The sequence below is a fragment of the Coregonus clupeaformis genome, chromosome 1 (genome assembly GCF_020615455.1).
Source record: "Coregonus clupeaformis isolate EN_2021a chromosome 1, ASM2061545v1, whole genome shotgun sequence".
In the NCBI taxonomy this organism is placed as follows: domain Eukaryota; kingdom Metazoa; phylum Chordata; class Actinopteri; order Salmoniformes; family Salmonidae; genus Coregonus; species Coregonus clupeaformis.
The window spans coordinates 79,081,199-79,094,435 of NC_059192.1; the positions used below are offsets into that span (position 1 = coordinate 79,081,199).

General features: G+C 39.7%; 1 protein-coding gene across 1 annotated transcript in view; it reads left to right on the forward strand.

Moving 5' to 3' along the window:
* The first annotated feature begins 428 nt into the window (after window positions 1-428).
* The window catches only part of pyroxd2 (pyridine nucleotide-disulphide oxidoreductase domain 2), a 39,396-nt gene continuing 26,587 nt past the window's right edge, over window positions 429-13,237 (forward strand). Inside the window, exons 1-4 of the mRNA XM_041887413.2 lie at window positions 429-623; window positions 12,462-12,481; window positions 12,606-12,699; window positions 12,916-12,989. Of these exons, the coding sequence (XP_041743347.2) occupies window positions 506-623; window positions 12,462-12,481; window positions 12,606-12,699; window positions 12,916-12,989 (306 nt within the window). The 5' untranslated portion in view covers window positions 429-505. The remainder of the gene's footprint in view (window positions 624-12,461; window positions 12,482-12,605; window positions 12,700-12,915; window positions 12,990-13,237) is intronic.

Genomic DNA, 13,237 nt, shown 5'->3' on the forward strand with positions numbered 1-13,237 from the left:
ATTTTCATTTTAACTTTGCAATTTAATTGTGTCATGAATCATGCACGCTGATTTGAAAATAAAAATGCATTTATCATTTTTACATTCCTATTTTGCGTTTAAGCATTGTATTTTCGAACGGGCACTGATCACCCGCAATATGATTTCACTGATGTAACAGTGGATAAAGGATTGGTCACACACTATTGTAGGTGAATGTATAAATACAATCTGGTTTAAATACAGTATAGTAATAGAAAATCAAAATTAGATTAGTAGAACTATATGAAAATCAGTTCAGTCAGTTCAACAAAATGACGTTTCCCCTAGACGCTGATCAGTTTATAAGCTTTTTCACAAACGGTTGGGATCTGGATTGGGCAATGATAAACTGATCCTGGATCTGTGCCTACGGGCAACTATGCTCAAGTAGGTGGAGTTTATACGAGTTCAGTTCGGGCTACAGAGTTGCGTGGAGCAACGAAGAAAAACAAGTAATACAGGAAAAGTTACGTCCAAGTTTGTCATGGCTGCGACGGTGTGGACAGGCCGAACTCGGCAGGCAGTGACAGCCCTGGGGACCGTGACAAGAGCCAGTCACTCCGCTGTCAAGTCCCACTACGACGCGGTGATCATCGGAGGAGGTAGGGGGAGAAGGGGGACTGGCAAAAGCCAGCATAGTGCATGAAGTGGGCTTTCCGATTCGACTTTGTTTCACGCCGCTAGTGCAACTTTATTGACACAAATTTGCAAGAGCGCTATAATTGTTCCAATGTTGCTGACAATTTGCATGTTTTGTTTAACGGCTTCCTTAACGGTACCCAAACGTTATTTTATGAAAATTGAAGATAGGTAGGCTACAGTGACACAATAACACTTATAGGTTACTTTGGACTCGTTGGCCTCCCTCTACACGCTTTTATTTTTAATTTTTTATGCTTGGTTAAAAACAACCCAATTTTGGTTATTTGGTAACCCAGCGCTGGGTAAATATTGGACAGAACACATGCTGGGTTATTTTGACATAGCCAGTTGAGTTGCGTGAATAACCCCAAATGTTCACTGTAAAAAAAAACATCTAGTTGTTTCAACTAATTATTATTAAGTAACTGCTTCAGAAGGCTTTTTTTGTTTACTCAACTTTTCAGTCCAAGTGTTACCTGAACTAAAAAAATTGTTGGCCCAAACTTAGGTCCAACTTAAGAAAACTTAGGCAAAAAATTCAGTCAACCTTTTTTTCTTTCAACACACACACACACAGTGCTTTTAACATACAGTGCCTTCAGAAAGTATTTATACCCCTTGACTTATTCCACATTTTGATGTGTTACAGCCTGCATTCAAAATGGATGAAATCTTTTTTTTCTTCACACCCATCTACACACAATACCCCATAATGACAAAGTGAAAACATGTTTTTACACATTTTTGCAAACTTATTGAAAATGAAATACAGAAATATCTTATTTACATAAGTGTTCACACCCCTGAGTCAATACTTTGTAGAAGCACATTTTGCAGTGATTACAGCTGTAAGTCTTTCTGGGTAAGTCTCTAAGAGCTTTCCACACCTGGCTTGTGCAACTTTTCCCCAGTATCTTTTTCAAAATTCTTCAAGCTCTGTCAAATTGGTTGTTGATAATTTCTAAACACAAATTTTCAGGTCTTGCCATAGATTTTAAAGTAGATTTAAGTCAAAACTAACTTCACTGTCTTACATTTACATTTACGTCATTTAGCAGACGCTCTTATCCAGAGCGACTTACAAATTGGGTCTTCTTGGAAAGCAACTCCAGTGTAGATTTGGCCTTGTGTTTTAGTTTATTGTCCTGCTGAAAGGTAAATTAATCTCCCAGTGTCTGGTGGACAGCAGACTGAACTAGGTTTTCGTCTAGGATTTTGCCTGTGCTTAGCTCCATTCCATTTCTTTTTTATCCTGAAAAACTCCCCAGTCCTTAACGATTACAAGCATACCCATAACATGATGCAGCCACCACTAATGCTTTGTATTCAGGGCAAAAAGTTCATTGCTTTGCCAACTTTTGTTTTTGCAATATTACTTTAGTGCCTTGTTGCAAACAGGATGCATGTTTTGGAATATTTTTTATTCTGTACAGGCTTTCTTCTTTTCACTCTGTCAATTACGTTAGTATTGTGGAGTAACTACAATAATGTTGATCCATCCTCAGTTTTCTCCTATCACAGCCATTAAACTCTGTAACTGTTTTAAAGTCACCCGTGGCATCATGGTGAAATCCCTGAGCATTTTCCTTCCTCTCTGGCAACTAAGTTAGGAAGGGCGCCTGTAACTTTGTAGTGACTGGGTGTATTGATACACCATCCAAAGTGTATTTAAGAACTTTACAATACTCAAAGGGATATTCAATGTCTGCTTTTTAAAATATTTATCCATCTACCAATAGGTGCTCTTTGCGAGGCATTGGAAACCCTCCCTGTTCTTTGTGGTTGAATCTGTGTTTGAAATTCACTGCTCAACTGAGAGACCTTACAGATAATTGTATGTGTGGGGTACAGAGATGAGGTACTCATAAAAAAATAATGTTAAACACTATTATTGCACACAGAGTGAGTCCATGCAACTTATTATGTGGCTTGTTAAGCACATTTAGGCTTGCCATAACAAAGGGGTTGAATACTTATTGACTCAAGACATTTCAGCTTTTCATTTTTTATTAATTTGTAAAAATGTCAATAAACATAATTCCATTTTGATATTATTGTGTGTAGGCCAGTGACAGAAAAATCTCAATTTAATCAATTCAAAATTCTGGCTGTAACACAACAAAATATGGAGGAAGTAAAGCGGTGTGAATACTTTCTTAAGGCACTGTACAATGTTTTCAACTTACATATTTGACATACATGATTACATTGCACATGTTCATTTTTACAGTAATTAATTATTATTCAACATGTCCTCACCTGGGATTTGAACTCACAACCTCTTGGTTCATGGCATTCCAATCTTCCTACTACACCACCATGTCCTGAATACAAAGCGTGTTTGGGGCAAATCCAACACAACACATGACTGAGTACCACTCTTCATATTTTAAAGCATGGTGGTGGCAGCATCATGTTTCGTGGTATGCTTGTCATCGGCAAGGACAAGGGAGTTTTTTTAAATAAAAAGAAACAGAATACAGAGTTCAATGGCTGTGATGGGAGAAAACTGAGGATGGATCAACAACATTGTAGGGAGTCCACAATAATGACCTAAATAACAGAGTGAAAATAATAAAAAATATACAGAATAAAAATATTCCAAAACATATATCCTGTATGCAACAAGGCACTAAAGTCATACGGCAAAAAAACATGGCAAAGGATTACACTTTTTGGCCTAAATGCAAAGCCTTATGTTTGGGGCAAATCCAATACAACACATCACCGATTAACTGCCTTCTTATTTTCAAGCATTGTGGTGGTTGCATCATGGTATAGGTATGCTTGACATAGGCAAAGACTGTAGAGTTTTTCAGGATAAAAAGAAACGGGATGGAGCTAAGCACAGGCAAAATCCTAGAGGAAAATGTGCTTCAGTCTGCTTTCCAACAGACACTGGGAGACATGTACCTTTCAGCAGGACAATAATCTAAAATATAAGGCCAAATATACACTGGAGTTGCTTACCAAGATGGCAATGAATGTTCCTTAGTAGCCTAGTTACAGTTTTGACTTAAATCGTCTTGAGAATTGTCAGCAACCAACTTGACAGAGCATCAGTGGCGACCTGTCATTCAGGGCAGTTGAGGCAGACAATCTAAAGCATTTTTTATTTAATTAATAAAGCCGCATACAAACATGGTCTCTTTCTTGAGTATGGCAGCTCCAAAATGCAGGTGTTTCAGCCTAGCTCAGTGCTTTGGTAATCTTCTCTAGTTGCGCTGTGATTGGCTCAGTGTTCTGTCACTCATGGGGATATTACGTCACCGCAGAATCTACGGGGAGAGCTTGGCAGTTCAAGCCCCCTTGGGAGCTGCCATAGATTTACATTAGAAGTGCCCATCCAAGAAGGCTCAAGGTCATTGGCCACAGATAAAATGACGTCAAATCAAGTTATATCTATCATCGTTTTGATTGGACTGATCATGTTACTTTCAAAATCTTAGCTAGACAAGCAGTCATCATCATCATCATGAATCACATCGACAATCTACTGGCAAATCCTTTTCAATCCTTGTCATATGAAGATAAATTATAGTTGAAAGGTATCTGTGCTCATTGGCTATAAACATTACACAATAAGTCGGAAATCGCAAATTCAACAGTCAGTGGTTTGGAGGGAATCAGTGGCTAACTGCAAGCGTTACAAAGCAATCGCTATTTTGCTTCCCCTGCCTGCTATTTGGTGGGGAGGGTGTGTGGTCCAAGTCTGGGTTTAAGGTTTTAAAACATCTGTCTGAAATAGTCTATTTTCCAAGCTTAAAAGGCTAAACATTCACTCCCAACACCATGGGCCAGAAAATATATAATAAATTGGCCATGCTGTCAATCCAGCATGACTTCTGCTGCGTTCAAAACAACTGGAAACTCGGAACTGGGAAATCTCAGACTTCAGTAAGTTCATGACAACTGGGAACTCTGGAAAAAAACTAGCTCAGACTGGGAAAATAAATGTTGAACAGTCATCCAACTCGGAATTCCAAGCCGGGAACTCGGGCCTCTTGAAAGCACCCAGTGTTGCCAACTTAGCGACTTTGGCGCTATATTTAGCGAGTTTTCAGACCCCTCTAGCGACACATTTTTTTAAAAGCTACTAGTGACAAATCGAGCGACTTTTTCTGGTGTTATTGGAGACTTTTGGAGACTCTGACGTGAAAGCACGTATCGTTCTTACTCTTCTCAACGAGCAGCGGGTGCTGCCGTGGGCCCCACCCCTCGTCCCAAAGCACTCACAGGCGGCCCAGTTCTCGCGCAGCAGTCCCTCCCAGCTGCAGTCAGAGCAGGAGATGTTCACCCCTCCGTGTCCAGACTGCAAATGAATCGCGCATGCGGGAAGCCGCCGCTGGCTGATCGGATGTAAATGTAGGGTGTTTTTTACTCACTTTTTGTCTCTCCCACGACGTTATTCCTCTCTCCTACAGCATCCATCACAATTACATGCACATGGCAATTATGCAAATTAGGTGATGACGTCATTTAGCGACTTCTAGCGACTTTTAGGACAGCCAATAGCTACTTTCCTTACACCATGATGCCAAAATGTGCCCACAAGAAGGACCGCCGCGCCACCTTCCTGTTCAAGTGAGCACAGCACAACAATGGTGAGTCCAAAAATGTATTGTATGCTGCTGTATAAATAAGCTAATGTGCTTTTCTTCGCGAGATGGGGATGTTATATAATGTTGGGTCTGTAACCATGTTTGCCAGTGACAGTCTCTTCCCATTCAAATATTTGTTTTCAATAAAAAGTTCAGTAATAGACCCATGTAATTCCAGTTCATATTGCAAGGGTTGTTTTGTTTGCGCAATGCGCTGTCTGTGAGTCGGTATATTGTCTATAAAAGTGGATCCTCGTGATTGTATTTTCCTTCCCTTTTAGACCATATAGGCATAATAAAAAAACTTCAAATGGTAGGTTAACCGCATCTCTCTGTGTGTGTGTGGTGACTTAAAGAATAGTAAAGTTAAGGCCTCAACATTTTACTGAATTTATCTGAACTAACATCTATGTGAATTTCTGTCGGTGTCCATTTTGAAAGTGCTGAACGAATAGGCCTACCTCGTCGCAGCTAGTTTGCTTGCACTTGCTTATACTTAGAGCTAAGTGTTAATGATATAAGGACAAACATTATGAATTTACTGAACATAAATGTAATAATGTTTGTGTATGGTTCAAAAGTCAAAACACATGTTGGCGTTCGTTATTATTGAAGGACAATGCGGTTCTTATCGACTTACACAAATCCACCAGTCAGTAGAAACCACATTTGTTTAGTCAGCCATATCAGCTATGGTTTTAAAAAGTCAGTAAATTAGGTTGAATGAACTGTTTTGCTGCCAGACGAGGCTCCGCTGATAGCCGGGTGTAGCAGTGGTAAAGATTCACTCCATGGTGCTGAAAGGAACGCCCGCTGTCGGACAGCTTTATGTAGGCCCTAACAGTTTGTGGGCACCGTTTGTCACCATTGTAGTGCAATTCATGTATTGTTTAGTGTTGTGTTGTGGCTTTGCTGGCATGCATCTAAAAAAAATTGTTGAGTTTGCCCCACCAAGATTTACAGAGCATGAATAAAATAAATAAAAAAGTGCAAATATTGTACAATCCAGGTGTGCAAAGCTCTTAGAGATTTACCCAGAAAGACTCACAGCTGTAATCGCTGGCAAAGGTGATTCTATCATTAACATGTATTGACTCAGGTGTGTGATATTTCTGTATTACATTTTTAATAAATTAGCAAAAATGTCTAATAACATGTTTTCACTTTGTCATTATGGGGTATTGTGTGTAGAGTGAGAGAAAAACATATATTTAATCTATTTTGAATTCAGGCTGTAACACAATAAAATGTGGAATATGTCAAGGGGTATGAATACTTCCCGAAAGCTCTGTATGTCTGTAAAGTAGAAACGTAACATGTATGATATACTGTATAGTCGAATGTACTACTATGATGATGACTATTATGATTGTACTTCTGTTAGGTTCTAAATTCTGGTTCAATAATCCAGACGGAGACCAAAGAGAGCTCAGGCTAGATTTATTCACTTCACTGGGTTATGCAGCTGCGAGAACACATACAAAGTTACAACCTCCGACTAGGCCCCCCTTCCCAACTAGACCCCCTTCTGTGTCTAGAATGAACAATCAATCTTTATTGCTGGGCAGGTGGTCTTATCATCCCATCTCGAGTATGGAACCGTCTTACTCCTCCACGCCTTACACAGGTTTTCTTATCAGTCAGGAGAGGCCTTGAGTTAGGGAGGACACATTATTGCAGTCTACCACAGTCCACTAGATAATTACTCTTCTCAAACACAAAGAGTTTAAACCTAACTCTACTTTCAGTCCCTAAGATTATATAAAAACTGTATATTCATATTAAGAGTATATAACGGTATAAAACAGTAAAGATATACGACAGTGTTATAGAACAGTAGCTACGATCTATCAGCTCTAATTCCAGACACATGGCTCATATTCAACCCTTATGGAATCATTCTTGCCCTCAGAGACAGGCCTACTTTCCCTCTCCTCGAATACAATGCACATAGAATGATCTATCTAACCCATAACACAATAATTACTACTGCTAGGCTAATTATACAATTATATTAAAACGGGCTCAAGTCCATATCCAACACTTCACAGGAAGTTTTTTTGTTTTTATCTGATATTGACAAGATCAGAGATGTACTGTATGTAACAGATCAAATCAATGTTTATTGGTTGTGTACACAAATTAGCAGATGTTACAGCAGGTGCAGCGAAATGCTTGTGTTTCTAGTAATAAACTCAGCAAAAAAAGAAACGTTTATTTTCAGCAAACTTAACATGTGTAAATATTTGTATGAACAAGATTCAACAACTGAGACATAAACTGAACAAGTTCCACAGACATGTGACTAACAGAAATTGAATACTGTGTCCCTGAACAAAGGGGGGGTCAAAATCAAAAGTAACAGTCAGTATCTGGTGTGGCCACCAGCTGCATTAAGTACTGCAGTGCATCTCCTCCTCATGGATTGCACCAGATTTGCCAGTTCTTGCTGTGAGATGTTACCCCACACTTCCACCAAGGCACCTGCAAGTTCCCGGACATTTCTGGGGGGAATGGCCCTAGCCCTCACCCTCCGATCCAACAGGTCCCAGACGTGGTCAATGGGATTGAGATCCGGGCTCTTCGCTGGCCATGGCAGAACACTGACATTCCTGTCTTGCAGGAAATCACGCACAGAACAAGCAGTATGGCTGGTGGCATTGTCATGCTGGAGGGTCATGTCAGGATGAGCCTGCAGGAAGGGTACCACATGAGGAAGGAGGATGTCTTCCCTGTAACGCACAGCGTTGAGATTGCCTGCAATGACAACAAGCTCAGTCCGATGATGCTGTGACACACCGCCCCAGACCATGACGGACCATCCACCTCCAAATCGATCCCGCTCCAGAGTACATGCCTCGGTGTAACGCTCATTCCTTCGACGATAAACGCGAATCCGACCATCACCCCTGGTGAGACAAAACAGCAACACGTCAGTGAAGAGCACTTTTTGCCAGTCCTGTTTGGTCCAGCGACGGTGGGTTTGTGCCCATAGGCAACGTTGTTGCCGGTGATGTCTGGTGAGGACCTGCCTTACAACAGGCCTACAAGCCCTCAGTCCAGCCTCTCTCAGCCTATTGTGGACAGTCTGAGCGCTGATGGAGGGATTGTGCGTTCCTGGTGTAACTCGGGCAGTTGTTGTTGCCATCCTGTACCTGTCCCGCAGGTGTGATGTTCGGATGTACCGATCCTGTGCAGGTGTTGTTATACATGGTGTTGTTATACATGGTCTGCCGTCCTGTCTCCCTGTAGCGCTGTCTTAGGTGTCTCACAGTACGGACATTGCAATTTAATGCCCTGGCCTCATCTGCAGTCCTCATGCCTCCTTACATTATGCCTAAGGCACGTTCACGCAGATGAGCAGGGACCCTGGGCATCTTTCTTTTGGTGTTTTTCTGAGTCAGTAGAAAGGGCTCTTTAGTGTCCTAAGTTTTCATAACTGTGACCTTAATTGCCTACCGTCTGTAAGCTGTTAGTGTCTTAACGACCGTTCCACAGGTGCATGTTCATTAATTGTTTATGGTTCATTGAACAAGCATGGGAAACAGTGTTTAAACCCTTTACAATGAAGATCTGTGAAGTTATTTTGATTTTTCCGAATTATCTTTGAAAGATAGGGTCCTGAAAAAGGGACATTTCTTTTTTTGCTGAGTTTACAATGTCAATAGAGAGCAATAGTAATGGCATCTTTTTGTAGGCAGTACCTCCGCCATTGGTCGTTGAACAAAGCCTATGGGAAAATGAATGGAGATTTCGTAGGGTTTTTGGATAAACACCGAAAATAAGGTCTGTGGTAAACACAGGATTAGGAGATCTTATATGTTTGTTCTATGAGATAATCTTCATCATGTAACGTCACTTTTTGTGAATTTTGAAGCATTTATGTAATTTAAAAAAACAACGCACATAAAGCCTTCATAATTCATAAAGGTCATGTTAACTGACTGATATTATCTCATAGAACAAAACGTATACGATCTCATAAGACTGTGTTAACCTCAGACCTTATTTTCAGCATTTATTCCAAAACCCTAGTCTTTCCCCATTCATTTTGCCTAAAGGAATGGCTGAACAAACCCGAGGTAAATCATTTCTGGTTTTAAGGACTACAAGCTGGCAAGCTCTATACTATACAATGCAATTAACAAAAGAGAAGAGAATCATATCAAAAGTAATGTGAGCATTGCATTGTGAAAGGCTGTTACTTTATATGAACGTGCATTACAATGTGAAACATGTATTTCTAGATGAAACAATGATTTCGTTTGGTGAAAAAGTGACTGATTTTATGTGTTGTACTTAGTCAATTGAAAATGTGCTTAAGAGTTTTGAAACAACTGCCTTTTTGACAATCTGTTTTGAGTTTCGTAGTACGAGTTGTGTAAATTGCACCAAAGCGATAAAAACTAATAGTAGATGTTGAATATCACTTTCCATACAGTATTTGACTATAACCTGACATGCACATTTATTTTATTTTTTATCCAATGGCAGGTTGTGAGCATGTTGAGAAATATTTCAGTGTTACAGTTTCATTATCCTTGTACAGTACATACGTAGGACATTTAATCAGAAATAAAGGTATTGTAAAGCAGTAGGCTGTTGTAAAAACGTAGCACGGTGTTGTATGCCATTTCTGCCCCATGCAACATTGTACAAGATCTAATTTTTTACATGACTTGTCAACTGATACAGTATCGCCTGTCTCTCTGTGATAAGAGATCGGCGATAATGCCAGAGAAGCCGGTGTTTGGAGGATATATTGGCACAGGTGTTGTTAGGCCCGAGACGAAGTCCACTCATTATCTGAATTTCATTGATACACCAGCTTCTCCAAACACTGGCTTCTTTGAATTTATTCATACTATTTCATCCTTCCACAAGATATAGCCCTGACACAAATCTAGGGTTGCTACCCAAGCTGGCTGGTTGTTCATTCTATCGGTTATAGGTTGCCAGAGACACAACTCAGTCGTGAAGTCTTTTTGATCTATAGCCTATCTATGGACGCGACCCAGTCGTTCGTTCTAAATGTTCCGTTGCCAAGCTGGCTGGCAATGTTCTTATCCTTTGCTTGCTAGCGAGCCAACTTTGGCTAACAGAGTCACGCAAGCTAACAGCAAAGTAGCTGCATTTTTGTTTGTTTAAGCTGGGAGTTTTTTAAACGTTGATACAGCCATAACAATGAGCTAATGATGCGCGATTGTGTTAACACTGCTAACACAATCACTTCAAACTGAAGCTAGAAAGACAGCAAACTAGCTGCATTTCATTTTGTTTTTACCTGTTTTACTATTGACATTTCATTGAATATATCCATAAAAATGATGCTGATTCATGATTTTGACTGGCTGAGAAAAGTTGCCTGCCTGCCTGTCTGTCTTGTCCCGACTCCCGACACATTCATTACTATGAGACAGCTGGAGATCGAATTTCAATATTGAAACAATGTTGCAGATGTCAGAGAGACAGACAGCAAAGTTTCTACAAATCTTCTCTGTTGAAAACCAAATGCCAGTCTAAAAGAAATGGGAGATAATGTCTAGATGCTTTTTACAGTGGAGATCAAGTTAATAAATTGGCTGGCTGGGCTGATGAGACAGTGGATTGCGCAGTGACATGGAACAGTGGATAGGCATTTCAACGTCATAGCCCAGGCGGTGGTAACTTGTGGAAAACCTAACGTAGCAGGCGTAAAATAAACGCCTGAAACTAGATCCCCTACATACTGGTCTTTACGAGAAGAAGAAGAAAAAAACTGTTGGGAGAGGTTCTGGGAGAGGTGCTGGAACATCTGGTTGTTGGGGACTCGGCAGAGGCTACTTGTAGAATAGACACCGGCTGGAATGTGGTTTTAACCAATCAGCATCCAGAATTAGACTATAATTCCAAATGGTAGCTAATAGTGTGACACTTTCCACTTTGTCCTATTGAAGCGCACCGGCTGATAGAGAATTATGACGTAGTATTTACAGCCACATCCATATATTATTTGGTTTTGGCTTCCAACATAAATTGATGTGAAATTGATACATTTATGAGATAAACATATAGAAATGTACAGTGTTCAGCAGTTATCAACATACATTAACTAGGCACCACATAATTTTGGTTCAGTAGTTATCAGTTTGAGCAGTTTTATTAAGTGATAGTTAATTGTATTATTAATAAATGACAAGAAAATCATATCAAAAGTAAAGTTAATATTGCATTTTCAAAAGCATATACTTAGATTGAATATGTATCCAAATTGAAAGAGGGATTTAGTGCAGTGAACAAGTGACTTTGTGGATTTGTTAGTTGTACTCAGTCAATTGAAAATGTGCTTAGAGTTTTAACACGAGCCATTTTGATAATCTGTTTAGATGTTTGTGCTTAGAGTTGCAAAAATGTACCAGATACTTGTGAAAATTGCACCAAAGTGATTGAAAAAAAAACTGTAATGTAATCCATAGGTTATTTTCAGGGGGTGTAGCCTATTATGGGCATGGTAGTTAAGTACAATTACCGTAATCTACTTGTCCGGTCTGTGTTTCTTTTACACCTGCTACGGAAGAGAGAAGAATGCGCAATGGTGAGGTGATTTAGAGAGCAGCTGTTGCTTCACGAGGTATCTCTACCTGAAAAGACATCATCTAAGTGATTGATAGTTGGTATTCAGCAGTTATAAAAGTATGCTTTATTTACGTTGAAGTGATTTTGTCAGACAGCATAAGCAGCAGCTCTATAGAGATGAGATGACTTGGAATTAAATAATAAAGGAATAAAATAAAACAAATGTAATATGCACAACAACTGAAATATTTTATTAAAGGAATGTGAATAAATTATGGTTAATAAGTGATAAGCAGTAATGGGCAGTCACTACCATCATGAGACTTTTATTGTTTTATTCTGTGTTGTTACAGCCTTCAACTCAAATAATGCAGAGTGCCTTTAATGTTTACAAAAATAACTGAAACTGAAATCGAAAAACCATTATTATTTTTTAATAATCTAACCGAAACTGAACCAACCTAAAAAGCACTAATCGCTCAGCACTAGTAAATGAGAAACAATGGACGGAAGCCAAATTAGATGAATGCATTTTGCAAATGTGGATATTGTCAATATATTGTTGCTGGATTTACTGTAGCAATCAGAGCACTAGTATCTTTATAAACGGATGTTTGACACTCATGTCATTTTTCGTTGTAGGTCACAATGGACTGGTAGCGGTAAGTAGATATTTGCTTATCCAAATATATCTCCATGAATGTGTGACATATCAAACTTAATTTACATGTGTGTGTGTCCACATGCATTATGTTAATAGTTGTGTGTGTGTGTGTGTATTCACAGGCAGCCTATCTGCAGAAGGGTGGGCTGAAGACAGCAGTTCTGGAACGCAGACATGTTCTGGGAGGGGCGGCAGTGTCGGAGGAAATCATCCCAGGTGAGGTTCACACTGGTGACAGACTCCTGCTACAGAGGGGGTCACTCTGGAGGTCATGGTAGTGCAGGAGGGTGTTCAGTAGAGTCAACACACACAAAGAAACAGTAGAAAACCTGCTCTCACACGAAACAAAAATGTGTGTACTTATTGTAGAAGCTCAAGTAGTAACTATGTAGTTAATGTGTTCCTTTCTCATGTCTGTATGTCTGTCTGCAGGTTTCCATTTCTCCAGGTGTTCCTATCTCCTCAGCCTGCTCAGACCACACATCTTCAGAGAGCTGGAGCTCAAGGTGAACGACCAGCCATCATACTGTATATGTCAGTGATCTTCTATGTAAGATCTATGGTGACCCACAGGGTGTGCAGGCTTTTGTTCCAGTCCAACACTAACACATCTGGTTGAAAGAATGAACTGATCATCATGTCTTGGAATATTTGAATCAATCAGGTGTGTTACAGTGCCTATCAGAAGTATTCACCCCCCCTTGGATTTCTTCACATTTTATTGTGTTACAAAGTGGGATTAAATTAATTTAAT